The sequence below is a fragment of the Micromonas pusilla genome, assembly GCF_000151265.4.
Source record: "Micromonas pusilla CCMP1545 genomic scaffold MICPUCscaffold_1, whole genome shotgun sequence".
Classification (NCBI taxonomy): Eukaryota; Viridiplantae; Chlorophyta; class Mamiellophyceae; order Mamiellales; family Mamiellaceae; genus Micromonas; species Micromonas pusilla.
Window position 1 is genome coordinate 1,996,836 of NW_003315882.1, and position 18,519 is coordinate 2,015,354.

General features: G+C 67.2%; 9 protein-coding genes across 9 annotated transcripts; 5 read left to right on the forward strand and 4 right to left on the reverse strand.

The window, feature by feature from the left end:
- Nucleotides 1–2,503: 2,503 nt before the first annotated feature.
- On the forward strand, nt 2,504–3,604 carry MICPUCDRAFT_4455 (JmjN/JmjC protein; the record flags this gene model as incomplete). Its single annotated transcript, XM_003055209.1, has 2 exons — nt 2,504–3,323; nt 3,384–3,604. Coding segments are annotated over 2 exons (1,041 nt in total), but the record flags the coding sequence as incomplete, so codon positions are not given.
- A 536-nt stretch (nt 3,605–4,140) lies between these two features.
- On the forward strand, nt 4,141–5,734 carry MICPUCDRAFT_12286 (uncharacterized protein; the record flags this gene model as incomplete). The annotated part of the gene is made up of 2 exons (XM_003055210.1): nt 4,141–4,293; nt 4,409–5,734. Coding segments are annotated over 2 exons (1,479 nt in total), but the record flags the coding sequence as incomplete, so codon positions are not given.
- Nucleotides 5,735–6,051: 317 nt separating this feature from the next.
- Nucleotides 6,052–6,420, reverse strand: MICPUCDRAFT_8507 (uncharacterized protein; the record flags this gene model as incomplete). The annotated part of the gene is made up of 1 exon (XM_003055730.1): nt 6,052–6,420. A coding segment is annotated over one exon (369 nt), but the record flags the coding sequence as incomplete, so codon positions are not given.
- A 157-nt stretch (nt 6,421–6,577) lies between these two features.
- MICPUCDRAFT_46426 (uncharacterized protein) lies at nt 6,578–8,701 on the reverse strand. The gene is made up of 3 exons (XM_003055731.1): nt 7,858–8,701; nt 7,259–7,719; nt 6,578–7,096 (listed from the first exon to the last, which is right to left on the reverse strand). The coding sequence occupies exons 1-3, from the start codon at nt 8,474–8,476 to the stop codon at nt 6,638–6,640; spliced, it is 1,539 nt and encodes a 512-aa protein (XP_003055777.1). The 5' UTR covers nt 8,477–8,701; the 3' UTR covers nt 6,578–6,637.
- A 266-nt stretch (nt 8,702–8,967) lies between these two features.
- On the forward strand, nt 8,968–11,993 carry MICPUCDRAFT_46427 (uncharacterized protein). Its single transcript, XM_003055211.1, has 2 exons — nt 8,968–9,061; nt 9,226–11,993. Exons 1-2 carry the CDS (start codon nt 9,015–9,017, stop codon nt 11,891–11,893), a joined length of 2,715 nt encoding a protein of 904 aa, XP_003055257.1. The 5' UTR covers nt 8,968–9,014; the 3' UTR covers nt 11,894–11,993.
- A 111-nt stretch (nt 11,994–12,104) lies between these two features.
- Nucleotides 12,105–12,902, reverse strand: MICPUCDRAFT_38241 (uncharacterized protein; the record flags this gene model as incomplete). The annotated part of the gene is made up of 1 exon (XM_003055732.1): nt 12,105–12,902. The coding sequence occupies one exon, from the start codon at nt 12,900–12,902 to the stop codon at nt 12,105–12,107; it is 798 nt and encodes a 265-aa protein (XP_003055778.1).
- Nucleotides 12,903–13,717: 815 nt separating this feature from the next.
- Nucleotides 13,718–14,791, forward strand: MICPUCDRAFT_2468 (uncharacterized protein; the record flags this gene model as incomplete). Its single annotated transcript, XM_003055212.1, has 1 exon — nt 13,718–14,791. A coding segment is annotated over one exon (1,074 nt), but the record flags the coding sequence as incomplete, so codon positions are not given.
- A 716-nt stretch (nt 14,792–15,507) lies between these two features.
- On the reverse strand, nt 15,508–17,238 carry MICPUCDRAFT_50826 (uncharacterized protein; the record flags this gene model as incomplete). Its single annotated transcript, XM_003055733.1, has 1 exon — nt 15,508–17,238. One exon carries the CDS (start codon nt 17,236–17,238, stop codon nt 15,508–15,510), a length of 1,731 nt encoding a protein of 576 aa, XP_003055779.1.
- Nucleotides 17,239–17,558: 320 nt separating this feature from the next.
- On the forward strand, nt 17,559–18,086 carry MICPUCDRAFT_38244 (uncharacterized protein; the record flags this gene model as incomplete). The annotated part of the gene is made up of 1 exon (XM_003055213.1): nt 17,559–18,086. One exon carries the CDS (start codon nt 17,559–17,561, stop codon nt 18,084–18,086), a length of 528 nt encoding a protein of 175 aa, XP_003055259.1.
- Nucleotides 18,087–18,519: the final 433 nt, after the last annotated feature.

Below are 18,519 nucleotides of genomic sequence, written 5' to 3' on the forward strand. Positions count from 1 at the left end.
AGCTTAGCTTGTCACATGTCTGCAGTAGTTATCGAGAAGTTGACAATGACTCATTTTTTACAGTAGAAGTTGGGCCTCTCCATAAGGTTCCATAGGTTACCTGAGATTTTTGCCGCGGCGAGTGACGTGCGACCTGGACGAGCTCTCTCCTCTCCCGGACGCGAGCGCTGCCGCATCGTCCGGCGCACCGAGACGCGCGCGGGGAGGACGGGAGACGCCTCCGTCGCGCGAGGTATTCCATAAACCCCGCGCGTGATCGTTCCGCGCGGTTGAACGGCACCTGCGAACGTCGGGGCGCGCGGTACGTCGCCTTTACCGAGCCGGCGCCCTCGCGCGACACATTTTACGGCGAATCCGTCGTCCCCGCGCGGGGGGAGTCCGTGTTTACGCCCGCGGCGTCGTCGTCTCGTCCCCTCGCGCCGCGCTCGAGCGCGCGTCCGCTTCCTGAGGCGGGGGTCGAATTATTCGATCGAAGAGCACGGCGCTCGAACCCTCGAGATGCGCGCGAGCGATCGACGCGCGGGCGTCGCGTCGGGACAATTTCCGTCGCCCCCTCCTCGCGGGAGCGGGGTGCTCGTTTTCCGCGCCGCGCGCGCGCCGCGCTGACGCCGTCCTCCTCCCTCTCCGTCCGTCCTCCCTCCCTCCCAGGCGGCCGCTCTCGCGTGTCATGGCGTCGCCGTTCACGGTAAAACTCGTCGTGGATGACGCGTCGCCGATGGATCTCGAGACGCGCGCGAAAGCGGAAGCGGCGGTCGATGGCGCGAGAACCGTCGTCGCGACGACCGACGCGACCGACGACGCGCCGGCGACCGCGCCGAAGCGCTCGCGCGAAGAATCAGAATCGCTGCTGGACGCCGCCGCGACGACGACGACGCCGGGGAGCTCAGGGAAGCGCTCCGCGCGCGCGGCGGCGCTCTCCGCGCGCGACATCCTCACCGGCAAGCGCGCCGTCAAGGGGTTCTTCGACGACGAGGAGCGCGCCGCGGAGGAGAAGGCGGCGAAGCGCGCGGCGATCGCGGCGGAGAAGCTTCGCGCCGAGGAGGCGATGATCGCGCGGTGGAGGGTGCGTTCCCGCACTGGTTCCCATACGACCGCGTCGGCGTGGTGAACGCCGATCCTTAAGGACTTTTCCCGGCGCATCTCTCCGCCCACACCACGGTTTCAATCCCGACACACCTCGACGCCTTTCAACTCCAACTGACGCCTTTCAACTCCACCCCGACGTCGCTTCGTGTGGAACGGCCCTCAGGAGGAGGACCGCGCGAAGCAGGAGAAGGAGCGCGAGGAGAAGCGCAGGGCGGCGGCGGCGAGGGGCGAGGACGTCGGCGGCGGCGGCGGCGGCGGCGATGGAGATGATGCGAGGGACGGCGAGGGCGGCGGCGGCGGCGAGAAGCGCGAGGACGGGTGCGATCTCGCGCCGGAGGCGTCGACGCTGCGGGGCCGGTCGAAAAAAAACGCGCCGCCGTCGGAGGCGGCGGCGGAGGCGGCGCCGGCGAAAGCTCCGGAGCCGACGCTGCCGCCGCCGCCGCCGGAGCCGACGCAAAAGTTTGAGCCGCCGCTGGATAACATCCGCGGCGTCCCGGTGTTCGGATGCCACGAGTGCGACTACGACCGCGCGGGGTGCTTCGAGTGCTTGAAAGGCCCGCCGGTGCGAACCGCGTTCGCGCCCGAAGACGCGTTGCACTACGACGTCCCGTCCGTGCCGGTGTACTACCCGACGGAGGAGCAGTGGGCGAAAGATCCGCTGGAGTACATCAACTCGATACGTCCGGAGGCGGAAAAGTACGGCGTGTGTAACATCGTCGCCCCGGAGTCGTGGCGCCCGGAGTTTCGGCTGCCGGGGATCGACGACTTGCGGTTTCGAACGCGCGTGCAGGCGGTGAACGAGCTGCAGAATCGCCCGGCGGGGCCGTCGTCGCGCGCGCGGGAGAACGCGGCGAAAGCGAAAGAGGCGCTCGAGGCTGCGGGGTTGAGCATGCCCCCTCTTGGGTTCTTGAACGGAAACGGAAACGGCGGCGGCGGCGGGAGGATGGGCGGAGGCGGCGGCGGGAGGATGGGCGGCGGCGGCGGCGGCGGCGGGGGCGCGGTTGACGCCGCGCCCGCTCGAGCGCCGGCTCCGGACACGCCTCCGAACGCGGACGCGACGGGCGAGGACGACGGCTCCAAGGAGTGCTCGCCCACGCCTCTCGCGGCGCCTCTCCCCGTGTCAGAAGGCGGCGATGGTGGTCTCCCGGTCACGACGAGCGCCGGCGACCTCGCGGCGAGCAACGGCGCGGCGACGACGATGGACGCGGCGAAGCGGGGGTCGCACAAAAAAGGTAGGTCGCACAAGAAGAAGCCGCCCTCCGCGGAGGACGTCGAGGAGGCGACGAAGATCCTCGCGCAGTACGGTTTCATCCCCGGCGAACGGCACACGGTGTCTACCCTGGAGCGGTACTCGGACTACTTCAAGCGGAAATATTTCAGCAAAAACGGTCGACCCGTGGACGTTTCCGTGCGCGACCTCGAAGGCGAGTTTTGGCGGCTGGTGGAGAGCCCGTGCGGACGGTCCGTGGAGGTGATTTACGGCGCCGACATCGCCACCGCGGAGGTTGGCAGCGGATTCACCTCGAAAACGGACGAGTGCGCGGACAACCCGGGGCAGAAGAAGTACGCGACGTCGCCGTGGAACGTGTGCAACATGCCGTACAACCCGTCCTCGTGTTTAAAGCACGTCGAGGCGACCACTGGGATCACCGTGCCGTGGCTCTACTTTGGCATGACGCTCAGCACGTTTTGTTGGCACGTCGAAGATCATCACTTCTACAGCGTGAATTACCACCACTTCGGCGACCCGAAGGTGTGGTACAGCATCCCGGCGTCGTACAGCGCGAAGTTCGAGGAAGTCATGCGACGGCGTTTGCCGCACCTGTTCGAAGCGCAGCCGGATTTGCTTCACTCGCTCGTGACGATCCTCTCCCCGAAGGTTTTACGCGACGAGGGCATTCCCGTGTACCGAGCGGAGCAGCATCCGCGGTCGTACATCATCACGTTCCCGTACGCGTACCACGCCGGATTCAACACCGGCTTCAACTGCGCGGAGGCGGTTAACTTCGCCCCCGTCGATTGGCTCCCGTTCGGCGCGGTCGCGACGGAGCAGTACGCGCGGGATAAGCGGTACCAGTCCGTGGCGCACGACCAGCTGTTGGCGACGTTGTGCGACGGCGCGGAGCACCCGTCGCAGAGCGGCGCGTGCGCGACCATCGCGTCCGTGATGCGCGAGCGCGTCGAGGTGGAGAAAGCCCGGCGCGAGGCTACGTTCGTTGACGCGACCGCGACGGGGGGTCAAATTCCAATCGCGGGCGGCGGCGGGCCCCGGGTCGGGAAACGGGTGCGGATGAGAGCCGCGGAGGACGACGACGCGCCGGATTTGTTCGAGAAGGATTGCGCAGCGTGCCGGGCGGATCTCCACTGGGCCGGCGTTCGGTGCGAGTGCAAGCCCAAGAGGCTGTATTGCCTGCGGTGCGTGCGAGAGTGCAAGTGCGTCCCGGAGAAGAGCGTGATGTTTTATCGTCACACGATCGAGGAGCTCGAGGGGAAGTGCGCGAGGTTGGAGGCGCTGGCGGCGGCGGCGGCGGCGGGACGACCGCCGCCGCCGCTCGCGGGCGACGGCGACGGCGACGGCGACGGCGACGGCGACGGCGACGAGGTGAACGAGAACGCGTCCGCATCCGACGGCGGCGAGGAGAGCGGTAGCGAGGAGGAGGAGGAGGAGGAGGAGGAGGGCGTCGACGCGAGCGGGGAGGAGTCCGCGTGAACGTGAGTAGCGCACGTGAAAACACAAGTTCAACTGTGAGCGAGATATTCCCCGCCCCAGGGCAAGGCCCTTCCCGGTCGAACGTGATCGGTCGAACGTCGCGCGATGACCACGAAATCGTGAACTTGATTTCGCGCGCGGCTGCCTCGTTCCTCAGAACCTCGGTCGCACTCAACGAGTCGCGTCGTCGTTTGACTCACGCGGGATGGGGTGCGCAGGCTCTAAACCGGTGCGTCCGCGCTCGTCGTCGTCGCGATCGTCCCGTTCCCGCGCGTCGCCGCCACCGCCCGCGCCCGAATTGTCAAAATTGACCCGCGTCATTTCCTCCTTCCACCCCGCGATCGCGCCCGCAGGATCCAAACAAGCGCGTCGGCGCCGCCAAGGACGGCCCCGTCGGCCCGAAGCCAATTCCGAATGCAAAGGGGACATTCACCCGCCAGGGAAGCGTCCTCGGGCGCGAGACGGAGGACATCAACGAGCATTACAAGTTCCACAACGTGCGTCGACCTATCCGACCCTTCGCTCGTCGACGAATCGGGCGCATTAATTCCGACGCACCCCCGACCCGCGCGCTCTGACGCTCCCCCGCCCCTCGTCGTCGTCAATTCACAGGAACTCGGCAAGGGCGCGTACGGAACGACGTTCTTGGTGTCGCACAAGGTGACGGGGAAGAAATACGCGTGCAAGTCCATCAGCAAGCGCAAGCTCATCTCGAAGGATGAGATCGACGACGTGAGAAGAGAGATCAGCGTCTTGCATCACCTCAGCGGGCACCCGAACATCGTCGGCCTGGTCCAGGCGTTCGAAGGGAGCAAGCACATTTACATCGTCATGGACTTGTGCACCGGCGGGGAGCTGTTCGATAGGATCGTCGAGCGCGGGAACTACACGGAGCAGGATGCGGCGGCGGTGTTTCGAACGATGATCAAGTCGTGTCAGTACTGGCACTCGCTCGGCGTCGTGCACAGGGATCTGAAACCGGAGAATTTTGTGCTGAAGACGAAGGATTACGACGCGCCGATCATGGCGATCGACTTTGGTCTGAGCGCGTACTGGGAACCGGGTCAGCCCCCGATGGACATCTTCTGCGGCTCCGCGTTTTACATGGCTCCCGAAATTTTCAACAAAAAGTACGACGCGGGCGTGGACATCTGGGCCTGCGGCGTGATCTTATACATCCTCCTCTCCGGCGGCCCGCCGTTCATCGCGGACACGGACAAGGGCATCCAGGATATGATCCTCGCGTGCAAGTACGACCTCGCCGCGTCGCGGTGGCCGAAGATCAGCGCGAGCGCGAAGGATCTCATCCGAAAGATGCTCATGAAGAAGCCGAAAGATCGTCTCACGGCGGAGGAGGTTCTGAACCACCCGTGGGTCCGCGAAGACGGCGACGCGCCGGCGACGAAGATCGAGGACGAGGTTCTGTCGCGAATGAAGAACTTCAGCGCGATGAACAAGTTCAAGAAGCTCGGGCTGATGGCGATGGCGCGGACGATGACGAAGGAGGAGATCTTGGGGTTGAAGGAGCTGTTCCAGTCCTTCGACGAGGACGGCAGCGGCACGGTGACGATCAAGGAGTTCCAAAAGGGCCTCGCGAAGAAGGGGACGTCCACCACCGCGGCGGAGGTGCAGCAGCTTCTGAACACGATCGACGTCGACGCGTCCGGGGAGATTGACTACCAGGAGTTCATCGCGTCCACGCTCAGCGCGGCGAAGTTCAACAGCGAAGAAAACATCGCGCGCGCGTTCGCCTACTTTGACACGGACAACAGCGGATACATCACCGTGGACGAGCTCAAGAAAGTCATCAAAGAGAACAACGTGGACGTGGACGCGACGAACTTCTTGGATGAGGTGGATAAGAACAACGACGGGCGGGTGGATTACGACGAGTTCCTCGCGATGATGACGAAGGAGGACAAACCCAAGTTTCGCTGATGAGACGACGAAGAAGAGTCTGACGATCGATTCGGTCGAAGTAGAAACGGGCGCGGGACACGCCAGGGCGCGACGTCACGTCGCTCGCTCCCCGCGGGGCCTTTGCCCACGTCTTGTTGAACTGTATAAACATCGTCCTTAGAGCTTATGTTTACTTTTTATCATATGCATTGTCAAGATATCTCAAGCCGCTCGCCTCGAGGTCGCCTGGCGACACGAGTACATTCAATTCAATTCGATTCCCCGAGAGATCGGACCGATCGACGCGACGCGTCGAACGACGGATCCGATCTTCCGCGCTCATCAGATCACACGCCAACCTTGAGAATCTCGAGCGTGAACACGAGGACCGCGCCCGGGGTGATGTCCGCGCCCATCTGCCGGTCCCCGTACGCGATCTCGCTCGGGATCGTGAGCTCCCACTTCGCGCCCTCCGTCATGAGTTGCATCGCCTCCGTCCAGCCCGCGATGACCTGGTTCGGCGCGAACGTCGTCGGCTTCCCGCGCGAGTACGACGAGTCGAACTCCTTCCCGTCGATCGTGGTGCCGCGGTAGTGGCACGAGCACGGCGTGTTCGCCTTGGGCGACGGCGCCCCGGGAGCGCCCTCCACGAGGACGCGGTACTGCAACCCGGACGCGGTCTCGATCACGCCGTCTTTCAGCTTGTTCGCTTCCAAGTACGCGCGGCCTTCGGGGGTCGTCCCCGCGATCGCGACGGACGCGAGCGCGAAGGAGAGGACGGCGAGGAGGAGCGCGCGGATGCGGGGCATCGCGACGGTGTTCGAGGTGCGAGCGTTTCGTCGATCGATCGCGCGAGGGACGCGCGAAGGAGAGTGCGATCGATCGGTGCGACGATTCGCGTGACGTGACATCATCATCGTCCCGCGCGTCAAGTCTAACAACTTACACTTCATCAGACTCGGACGCCTCCGAGGCGTCCTCCTCCTCCGCCGCCGCCTCCGCGCTCGCGACGCCGACGCTCGCGTCCACCTTCCGCTCTTCTCTCCGGACCCCAAACTTCGCGCCGACGAGCGCGCAGACGGTCCCCACGAGGAAGTGCGCGAGGTGCGCGCGCCACCCCTTCCGCCGTCCTCCGTTCCCGCGGCGCGCCGCCGCCGCCGCCGCGCCGCCGCCGCCGCCGCCGCGTCCGCGCGCCTTCTCCGCCGCCCCCTTCGCCAACGTCAACGCCCCCACCACCCCGGCGTCGTTCCCTCTCCTGCTGCTCACGATCAGCTCCCTGAGCCCCGCGCGCGTGTTCACCATGTCGTGCTTCACGTACCCGCCGAGCTGCGCCTTGACGTGGACGCGAATCTTCGAGACGAGCGCGCGTCGTTGCAGCACGCCCCCGCCGAGGACGATTCTCTGCGGCGACGGGGTGGAGTTGAAAGGCGTCAGTTGAAGTTGAAAGGCGTCGAGGTGTGTCGGGATTGAAAGCGAGGGGTGGGCGGAGAGAGACGCAGGGCAAAGTCCTTAAGGATCGGCGTTCACCACGCCGACGTATGGGGACCAGTGTATGGGACGCGCCTGCGGCGACGTCGTCAGGATGAGGTTCGCGCACAGCCCCGCGACGTAGTGCGCGGTCGCGTCCCACGCGTCGTCGTCGTCCGCGACGTTCGAGAGCTCGCTCACGGCGACGCCGCATCGCTTCGCGACCGCGGCGGCGGAGCACATCCCCTCGACGCAGTCCTCGTGGTACGGGCACGCGCCGACGAAGGCGCCGGGCGCGCCCTTTTCGCCGTCGCCGGGAAACCGCGCGACTCTCGCGTGGCCGGCTTCCGGGTGCACGAGACCGTGCACGGGCTCGCCGCCGACGATGATCCCGACGCCGACGCCGGTGCCGACGGTGACGTACGCGAGGTTTTGCATCGCGTCGGCGGCGGTGAAGTCGCCGTCCGCGGCTTCGATGGCGTCGCGTTTGAGGTCGGCGAGCTCCGACGCCGCGGGCGCGTTGACGTCGGTGTCGATTGCGACGGGGCAGTCGAACCCTGAACGTCGCGATTGGACAAGAGATGACACGTGTCAGTTATGATTGGTCGTATCCTCGACACGTGGACGGGATGTACGAAACGATACGAAACGTGCGGTCGAGAGAGAGCGACGCGATCGCGACGCCGCGCGCGCACCGCTCGACAGCCGCTTCAACACGTCCACGCGCGTCCACCCCGGCTTGGGCGAGTGCGTGATGGTCCCGTACCGCGAGCTCGCGACGTCCAGACACAGCGGCCCGAACGTCGCGATCCCGAGGCCGTCGAATGGAGCCTCCTCGTGCCTCGCGTCCAGCCACTTCTTCACGCGCGCCAACGTCTCGCTCGGCGTCGTCGTCGGAAACTCGGCGCGCGCGACGATCGCGTCGGGATCGCCCTCCGCGACGGCGCAGACCCACGTGGTGCCGCCGCCCTCGACGCCGGCGAAGCGCGCGCGCGGCTCGTCCGGGCGCATCGCCGCGATCGCGTTCTCCGCGAGCGCGACGTCGTCCTTCCGCCCGCGCTCGAGCTCGCCGGTCGGGAAGAGCGATCGGACGCGCCTCGCCCACTCGTTCGCGACGCCGGCGTCGTCGTCCGCGACCGTGGAAGCAGCGCTCTCGTTGACGCTGTTCGCGGCTCTCGCGCTGTGATAGTCGTCCCCGGGGGAGGACGGGTCCGCGCGCGGGCGCGCGCGGTGGAATTCGCGCGCGGCCGGCGGCGGCGTCGTGAGGTACGGCGACCCGTGCGACGCGTCGCTGTACGAGTCCAGGTCGCTCATGGCGCGCGGCGTCGAGGCGCCCGTCCTCGCGGATCAGGTCGATCGATCGATGTCAGCGACGAACGACGAACGACGACGACGACGACGACGACGACGACGCGTCGGGTATCGACGAAGGGCGAGGCGCGAGAGGCCTCGAGGAGAGTCTTCGCGAGCGAGCGCGGGCGGTGATTCGCGCCCTGCGCGCGCGCGGACGAGGCGGGCGAGGCGCGGGCGAAGCGCGGGCGGGCGCGTGTGGGCGCGGCCGGCGACGGTCCAGCGTGGCCGTTTCGCGCGCGCGTCCAACGATCGAGTGTTCGAACGCGAGTCCAGTTCCATCGATGAAACATGTGTATCGACCGTCGATCAACGTCCGATGTCTCCTTTCGAGACTGACCCATGAGCTGCTTTCAATCTCTAGGTCTCGAATTGCGGATGTCACAAAGAAGGTGGTTCGGCCTGAATAATAATGCAGGAGTGAATTGCCTCGCGCGCTCGAGCAGTGTCGCGAGCGCGGGACGCCAGGACGCGACGACCCGACCGGGTTGACGCGCGAGTCATGGCCTTACGCGACACCATGGCGTCCACCGCGAGCGCGAAGAGACGGTGCGTCCGCGATCGACCCCGCGCGCGTCGCGTCGCTTCCCTGACACCCCCGAAATCGCCTCAATTCCCACCCCGTCCGCCGGCGGAGAATCGACCCTTCGCCTCGCTGACGATCGATCGGACCTCCCCCCGCCCCACACCCCGCCCGCGATCGACGTTTCCAGACCCAACACGGCGCGAGCGCGCGTGTCCACGCGCCGCGTCGCCCCCACCGGCGTCGTCGAGATCGACGTGGGCGACGACGAGATCGCGCGCGTGACGATCGCCGCGAGCGAGGACCCGCTCCTTGTCGCCGCCGCGTTTTGCGAATCGCGCGCGTTCGGCCGACAGATCGCGCTCCCGCTCGCGGTCAAGCTGTGGCAAGCGAGAGACATGGCCGAGCGCGGGATCACCGGACGCGTCGTCATCCCCGCCGCGGACGGCAGCGAGAATCTGATCGCGGGGAGGAAGGAGCGGCCGTCCCAACGCGACCCCAACGCGGGCTTGCGCAAGACGATCTTCTCGGGGTGGGAGCGAGACGCGAAGGAGGTCAAACCGCTGTCGGAGCTCAGCGAGGAGCAGCAGAAGTGGTTCCTGGAGAACTCGAAGCCGCTCAGGCACCACGTGAATAAGCCGAAGAAGACGGAGGAGAAGGACCCGGAGAAGGGCATCTGGGGCGGCGGCCCGGGCGCGCGATCGCGCAAGAAGCGGGACGTCGTCGCGCCGAAGCCCGAGTTTCACTTCGACGACGACGAGAACCGCGGCGATGGGCAAATCTTCGATCGACTGTACGCGAACGCGGTGCGCCAGCGCGAGGAGAAGGATAAGTACGTCAAGCAGAGAGAGGCGGAGCTCGCGGCGGAGGAGATGGAGGAGAGGAAAGCCCGGGGGACGGTGATGAGCAAGCACTCGAGGGAGCTCGCGCGCGGCCGAAACGCGGGGGAATATGGATCGTACAACGAGAGGCTCTACGCGGAGGCGTTCATGCGCGCGGAGAACTTGCGCGAGAAGTCTCGACTCGCGGACGAAGAGAGGCAGCGCGAAGAGACGGCGGAGATGCAGACGAAGCCGAGGATCTCGGAGTACGCGGCGAGCCTCGTGCGGACGGAGTCGCCGTGGGTGCGACTCACGGAGCACCACGACGCGAAGTTTAGGCAGCTCGCGCAGATCAAACGCGACATGGAAGAGCGCGATCTCGCGGAGTGCACGTTCCGCCCGAAGATTTCGAAAGTCTCGAAGCAGATGATGAAAGGGAGGGTCGAGAACTTACGCGAGAAGGGGCTGTCGCACCACGAACAGCTGTACTACGACGCCGGGAGACGCGCGATGCGCCGAGAGGAGTTCGAGTCGTGGATCCCCGCGGATCACACGTTTCACCCTAACGCGCATCGCCTTCCCCCGCACCCGACGGACGCGCAGAGCGGCGACGGCAGCGCGTCGCTGAGCGGGTGGACCCCGCGCGGGGAGCCGTCTCTCAACGGTTCGCTTCCGCCGTGGACCGTCGCGGGATCCGACGGCGGCGCGAGCGGGTTCCACGCGCCAAAGGTGAACCACGCGGCGGTCGTCGAGCGGCTCGTCGCGTCGAAGAAGCGCTCGGAGGAACACGTCGAGCGCCTGCACGCGGAGCTGTACGGGCCGCTGTTCACGCCGAACGCGGACAAGCCCGCGCGGGATCCCAACTTCCCTCGGAATCCGGCGAAGCTCCCGGTGCACGACTTGCTGTACGCGAACAGGCACGAGTTCGACGACAAGAAGGAGTTGCTTCGCATGCGCGAGGGCGAAAAGATTCGCGAGGACGCCAAGGTCAAGGTGGAAGCCAGAAGCGCGCGGCTCGTGACGCAGCTGAAGCACAGGAAGTTCCGTCAGATGTTCAAACGCTTGGACGACGTCAACTCGGGGGTTTTATACCTGCGCGAGATCGACGCGTCCCGCCTCGAAGCGCTCGTGAACGCGAACGCGGACGCGGACGACGAAAAGAAGGACCCCGGCTCGGGCTCCCCGACCACGGACGGCTTCGGCGTCGTCGACGACGTCGACGCGAACGACGCGAAACGCCTCCAGACGCACCCCCACGTCCTCGAGATGATCGCCGATATCGCCGCGGCTTCCGAGCTCGTCGGTCCCGACCAGCCCGTGGACGCGACGCGCTTCGTCGCCGCGATGGACCGCGTCGTGTCCTCCGACCGCGTCGGCCGACGCGCGTACTTGGTCCCGTCCACGCGGTACGACGGTCGAAGCGTCCGCGCGGAGAAGGTGGTGGAGCGCGCGCGGTCGGACCAGATGATGTCCGTCGCGACGGCGGAGCGCACGAAGAAGCTCGCGACGGCGCGCCTGAAGAAGCTCGGCCTCGCCGCGGACGTGTCCATCGCGGAGAAGCTTCAGCGGGAGGGCGAGGAGCGGAAGCGGCGGATGCTCGCGCTGACGCGTTCGATCGAGGCGGAGACGATGGCGGACTGCACGTTTACGCCGCAGGTGAACGAGTTGAGGCCGGGCGTTGACGTCCGCGCGTCGATGGCGGAGACGGCGACGGGGAGAGCGGTGTTGAAGCGCGACGGGTCCGGGTTCGGAACGACGTCGAAGGCGACGTCCGCGAAGAGTTCGCCGGGGAGCAAGGCGTTCGACGAGCTCGAGAGAGAGCTCGAGGCGGTGCTCGCGTCGGGGAAGCCGCCGACCGCGGAGTCGCTCGCGGCGTCGCTGCGCGTCGAGGGGACGAGCCCGAGCCCGACGAAGAAAGGGAAGGGGAAGAAGACGTCGACGTCGAAGGCGAAGACGAACGAGCTCGGGGGGTCGGACAGCGACGAGAGCGACGACTTTGGCGTGAGCGATCCGGAGAAGTTGTTTCCCACCGCGTGAAGACCGCCGCGCCGCGGGTCGGTCGGGGGGTTAAAGGGATAGGGGAGGTTTGCGATCGAATGACGAATCATCGAGGGTATTTAACTTATGCTATTCTTCCAACCCGACGCCGCTTTCTTCTTGTTTTCTTTCTACGCGCTACTGCTACACATACAATGATCATAACGCCCGCCCGCCGTGTGGTCGTTACTACGTATACTACGCATATTCACTAATAGTCGGGGATGCCAAACTGCACGAGGACGTAGAGCAACCCAAACCAGATGGGCACGAGAAATCCCAACGCCTCAGCGACGCTGAACGCGCCAACCTCGTCGTCCCTCGCCGTGAAATACACGTTCCTCGCGCTGAGGTACGCGATGATGTACCACCCCGGCCACCGCGTGCCGCGGCCCCACCACCACACCACGCCCTTCGCGTCGTTCGCCTTCTTATCGAACTCGTCCCCGAGTCTAACGCTCTGGGCCTTGTACGACTTCGCGATGTCGAGGCCCGCGCGCTGGCACATCTTGTACTCCGTGGGCGCCACCGCGTAGACGCTCTCGAACGCCGCGATCGCGTCCGCGTGCTTCCCCTCGGACGCGAGCGCCTCCCCGCGCGTCAGCGCCGCCTTCGCGCGCCCCTTGGCGTCGGGGTCGGTGGGGACGTAAAGGATGGACTGAAGCCACGCCGGGGAGAACGGCGCGAGGTCCGGGCCGTCGAGATACTTCGGTCGCGTCGCGCCCTCGGTCGCCCACGGGAACACGAACGCCTCGCCGACGGTGAAGAGCGCCTTCCCCGCGAGCAGCGCGCGTCGAGACGTCACCGCCGCCGCGGTCTGCGTGTCGTCCGACGTCTTGGACGACGGACCGCGGACGCCCACCTTGCATCGCGTCGTCGCCGCGCCGCGACGACGACGCGCCGGCGACGCGCGACGGCGGAGCGCGGACGCGTCGGCGACGCGCGAGGTCGACGACGCGCGCGCCGAGGAGGAGGAGGAGGAGGAGGACGCGAAGGAGGAGCTCGACATGGCGACGCGCGCGCGGAGAGGAGTGACGAGGCGTCGGCGGTGACGTCGACGGTTGGCGACAGCTGCAGCTGCGCGCTGCAGCCGTACGCGTAGTAGTGTACGTAGTTTTATGCTCGTTCAGACTGACGCGCGTACGAAAACGCGCGCGACCAATCGCGTCGCCGCACGGCGACGGAATGACGCGATGGAAGCCGACCGCCGGCCCCCCACTCAACAATGCGCGTCTCGTCTCTCGTCCTCGCCGGGCTCGCGCTCGGCGCGTCCGTCGCCTCCGCGGCGGAGGTCCACCCGTTCGCCGAGCCCTCGGTCACGGGCGACGTCGCGTTCCTCGAGACGTTCTCCTCCGGGAAGGGCGCGTGGAAAGACGCGACCGACGACAAGTACAACGGTGCGCGGCAGGAAGAAAAACGATCGGCGAAAAGCGGCGCCGGCGCCTCGAGCCGCCGCGGCGACGACGCGATCGCGATCGCGCGCCTCCCGCTCCACCGCTCCACCGACCCCCGCCGCATCGCGTTCGTTCGTTCGTCGCGCGAGCGCGCGACAGATCGTCGCGAGGGGGGGCGGCGCAGCGCGGCGCGCGCGCGCGATCGCGATCTCGCGCGTCGTCCCCGCGTCCGATCGATCCGTCGTCGTTCGTCCCTCTCGCGACGCGATCGCGCGCTTTTATTTAGTCTACGCTTCAGAACGATCTGATCGATCGACTCGTGGGCCCCGAAGAAGCCTCTCTTCCGACCGCCCGCGCGTCCTCACCCCCCCGCCCGCCCGAACGACCGCTAATCGCAGGCAAGACCACGGTGAAGACCGCGAAGCACACGGAGGACCAGGGCTTGTACGTGGACGCGCCCGCGCGTCACTACGGCGCCGCCGCCGCGTTGGCCGCGCCCTTCGACCCCTCCGAAGGCCTCACGCTGCAGTACGAGGCGACCCTCGAGGACGGCCTCGAGTGCGGCGGCGCGTACCTCAAGTTCACGACCGCGTCGGACGACTTCTCCCCGGAGAAGCTCGACGGCGACACGCCGTACGTCGTGATGTTCGGCCCGGACAAGTGCGGAAACACGAACAAGATCCACGTCATCATCCGGCACGCGAATCCGCTGGACGGCTCGATCGAGGAGAAGCACCTGATCGACCCGCCGAGCCTCACCGTGGACTCCGTCCCGCACGTGTACACGCTGTCCGTGAAGAAGGACAACACGTACGAGGTGCTCGTGGACGACGAGGTCAAGAAGTCCGGCTCGCTCTTTGAAGATTTCGAGCCGTCGTTTAACCCCCCCGAGGAAATCGACGACGACGCGGACGAGAAGCCCGCGGACTGGGTCGACGAGGCGCAGATCCCGGATCCCGCGCAGTCCAAGCCGGAAGACTGGGACGAGGACGCGCCGGCGATGATCCCGGACCCGGACGCGGCGAAGCCCATCGGGTGGCTCGACGACGAGCCCCTCGAGGTGCCGGACCCGGACGCGACCGTTCCGGAGGATTGGGACGAAGAGGAGGACGGCGACTGGGAAGCCCCGATCGTGCCGAACCCGAAGTGCGAGGGCGAGGACGCGGGCTGCGGCGAGTGGACGCCGCCGAAGATCTCGAACCCGGACTACAAGGGCAAGTGGTACCCGCCGATGATCGACAACCCGGAGTACAAGGGGGTGTGGAAGCCGCGGAAGATTCCGAACCCGAAGTACTTCAACGACGAGACCCCGCTCAAGAGCATCGGTCAGATCGGCGGCGTCGGCCTCGAGATTTGGACGATGACGTCCGGGCTCGTCGTGGACAACGTCCTCGTCGCGGGCGACGACGTCGCCGCGGGAGAGCTCCGCGCGAACGCGTGGAAACCGAAGATGGACTTCATCGCCGCCGTCGCGAAAGCGGAGGAGGAGGCCAAGGCCAAGGCGAGGAAGGAAGAGGAGGCGGCGGAGGCGCTGAAAGGTCCGGGGTTCGCGTCCAAGGTGACCGACGCGATGTACTCCGCGCTGGACAAGCTGCCGGACAAGGTGGCCGACCTCGGCCGCCCGGTCGTGGATTACCTCGCCGACTCCGCCGTGGCTCTGTACGCGTTTTTGACGCTGGTCGCCGTCGCGACCTTCGCGCTCATCGCGACGCTCGTCATGCCCAAGGGCGAGGCCGCCGCCGCGGACGCGAAGAAGGGCGGTAAGAAGACCGCCGCCTCGGCGAAGAAGCCGAGCAAGAAGGCTGTCGGTAAGGCGAAGAAGACGGACGAGATTCAGCCGGACGACGAGGAGGAGGAGGCGGAAGAGGAGAAGGAGGAGGAGGAGGAGGAGGAGCCGATCAAGTCGCCGTCGAAGAGGCGCGCCAAGCGCGGGTGAGCGCCCGTCGCGCCGCGCGCGCTGTATTCTCGAAGAAGAATGCGATCGATACGATGCGATGCGATGCGAATGATTTGATGATGGGTTGGATTGGGGAGATTACTCGCGCGACGACGCGTCCCTGGACGGGGAGGTTCTGTACTGTACATACTTTTTATCCCTCCCGCGTCGCGCGGTGTGCGAGACGAGATCGAGGGCGCGGAGAGATAAATGAAATAAGCAGACGACGACGACGCGTTCCGATATCATGAAGCGAAGTTCACGCGCGCATCACGCACATCACATCACAGCGGACCGTACCGCGAACCCGCGCGCGTCGGCGGCGGTCGTCCGTAATCCTCCCCGCCCACCCGCGCGCTCTCGCACCCTCCGAGTGCCTCCCCGTATCGCATGTTATGCCTCGCCGCCCCGTCGCCGTCCCCGAACCCGCGCACGGTCACGACGGCGTCGACGACGGCGGCGCGGCCGCGCGCGGCGATCGGCCACGCGCTCCCGAAATCCAGCTCGCTCGCGGCGGCGACCGCGACGGCGGCGACGGACGCCGGGTGTGGGTGCGGGCGCGGGTGCGGGTGCTTCGCCGCCGCGTGAGACAGCCGCGACGGGCCTTTACTCGCGCGCCGCTCCGGAGGGGGCGGGGCGCCGACGCCGCCGCTGCGTCGCCCGGTGACGCGCGGGGAGATGGCCGCGCGAGATCCGCGCGCGGAGAGCGGCGCGTCGTCCTCGTCCATCGCGCAGACGGACGACGACGACGCGGAGGAGGATGACGACGGCGGCGACGAAGCGCGGCCCGGGCGGCGCGACGGTGACGGCGACGGCGATGGCGATGGCGACGACAGCGACAGCGACGGCGACGACGACGGCGACGACGGCGAGGACGGCGACGGCGACGGCGACGGCGACAACCCCAACGCGGCGCGCAGCCCTCGAGGGGTCACCGGCGATACGACGCCGCTCGCGAGGCCGCTGCTCCGCGGGATCGCGATCGTCATCGCTTTGCCTCTCCACTTCGCGACGACCGGGGGCGTGTGCAGACGCGAGCCGTACACGACTTCTTCGCCGGCGTCCCCGTCGAAATCTTTCACCGCCGCGCCGCCGTCGTCCTCCTCGTCGTCGTCCTCCTCCTCGTCGTCGCTCGTCCACCCCCCACCGCGCCCGACGCCTCCCCCTCCTTCTCTCTCCGCGGCCGCTCGAACGCTCGGATCGACGAGCGTCCTCGGGATGACCTGCGTCGCGTTCAAGCACGCTAACGCGGCCTCCATCGCGGCCACCGTCAACCCTTCGCGCGCGTGCGTCATGACGAATTTCCCGACGAGCCCGGCGCCGCCCGCGCGCGTCACGAGCGCGTCCGCGTCGATCGCCACGAACGCCTCGACCGCTTCCGTTACGTCGAATCCGCCGTTCGCGATCCAGTCGTTGTGGTCTTGGACCCACGAGAGGATCTGGACCGCGCGCCAGCGACGCGAGGAGGCCTCCGCGGACGCGTCGTTCGCCGGAAAAGACTTCGACGCGAACGAGGAAAACCGCACGCCTCGCGCGCTCAGCTGCGACGCGACGGTCTCGTAGCTCTCGCGATCTCGCCGCGCGTCGGACGCGAGGACGACGCGCGCGTCCGCGCGCTCGACCAGCGCGCGGAGGTTATCCAGCAAGCGCGGCTCGCACGCGTTGGATCTGCGGCGCGGACGACGGAGGGACGATGGCGACGTCAGGACGGGCCGTCCTCGACGCGTCGGGGAGAAGCGAGCGAGACGAAGCGGCGCGTTCGATGGACGGAAACGAAGTGGCGAAATAGGGAAGATCTCATCTCGACGTCGAAGCCTCGGGACGACGCGACGGGATCGAGGCGAGGGACGCACCGGCGCGTCGCGAGGACGCCGTCGACGTCGAGGAAGATGACTTTCATCTCGCGGGGAGGCCGCGAGACGCGATGCGATCGCGCGGCGTCTCTCGAGAGGGCGCGGACGAGGACGGACCTGGAAAAAGGGGACAAGTGTCAGCGAGATGGGAAGATGCGACATTTCGTTCCCCGGAGGCGCGCGGAAGACGCCGCGACGCGCCGACGCGCGCGAGCGCGGGCGCGGACGCGGGCGCGACGGACGACGCACCGTTCTCGATTTCGAGGAGGAACGCGTGAAGCAGTTCACGTTCGCCGTGAAGCAGCGCGCGCGAAGCAGTGCCGCGCGTGGATACCGAAAAGATCAACGAAAGGACGGAAATATCGGTGCGAGTGCTCACGCGGAACCGACCGCTCCCGCCAAAATACGGAACAGAGGACGACACCGAGACCCATTCGACGCGGCCACTCCTCGCCGCGTCGCGTCGCGTCGTCGCGTCCGCGATGTTCGCCTCCGCGTTCGCCGCGCGGTTCCTCCTCGCCTTCGTGTTCCTCGTCTCCGCGCTGAACAAGCTCCACGCGATCGCGCACGACGACGCCGGCGCGACGCTCGCGACGCTCGCGCCGCGCCTCCTCGCGGCGAAAGAAGCGATCCGCGCGCGTTCGGGGCTCGACTGCGACTCGGTGCTCCCGCTCTCGGACGCGCAGTACCTCTCCGTCGCGACCGCGATGGAGCTCGTGGGCGCGGTGCTGTTCATCGCGGACGTGAGCGTCGGCGCGAAGATGCTCGCCGCGTTCACGATCGTCGTGACGCCGGTGATGCACCCGTACTGGACGATGGCGCGCGACGGCGACGACGACGCGTCGGCGGCGGCGTCCGCGGCGTACGAGGTCGAAGTCGTGATGTTCTGGAAGAACGTCAGCATGCTCGGGGGGTTGCTCACGTATCTCGCGATGAAGCCCGCGGTGTTGAATCAGCGGGGGGTGGGGGTGAGGAGGAAGCGGCGGGGCGCGAGCGCGAAGACGGAGTAGCGGGCGGGGAGATAGATTGTTTTAGGTCGCGGATAGAAACGCAGACGCCGCCGATAGCCGAGTCGTCGTCGTCGTCGTCGTCGTCGTCGCGCGCGCGTCGGACTTCCCTCGCTCTGTACGTCGTCGTCGTGTCGTTCCTTTGGATTGACACTCGTCGGGTCACGCGAGCTGCTACGTCAGTCTTCTTCTCGTCCTCTGCGTTCATCCCCCGTGGATGCGAACAAACGTCCCTATGTCGTCATCAGTCGTCTTTCGCCGCCGCCGGCGTCCTCCCCCCGGCCGCCGCCGCCGCCGCCGCCGCCGCCGCTCACCCGAACTCGCTCAACAGCGAGACGATCGGATCCATCCCCCCGGCGACGACGCCGGGCATCCCCCCGGCGCCCGTCGCCGACGTCGCGGTAACGCCAACATACCGACCGTTACCGCGTACCGC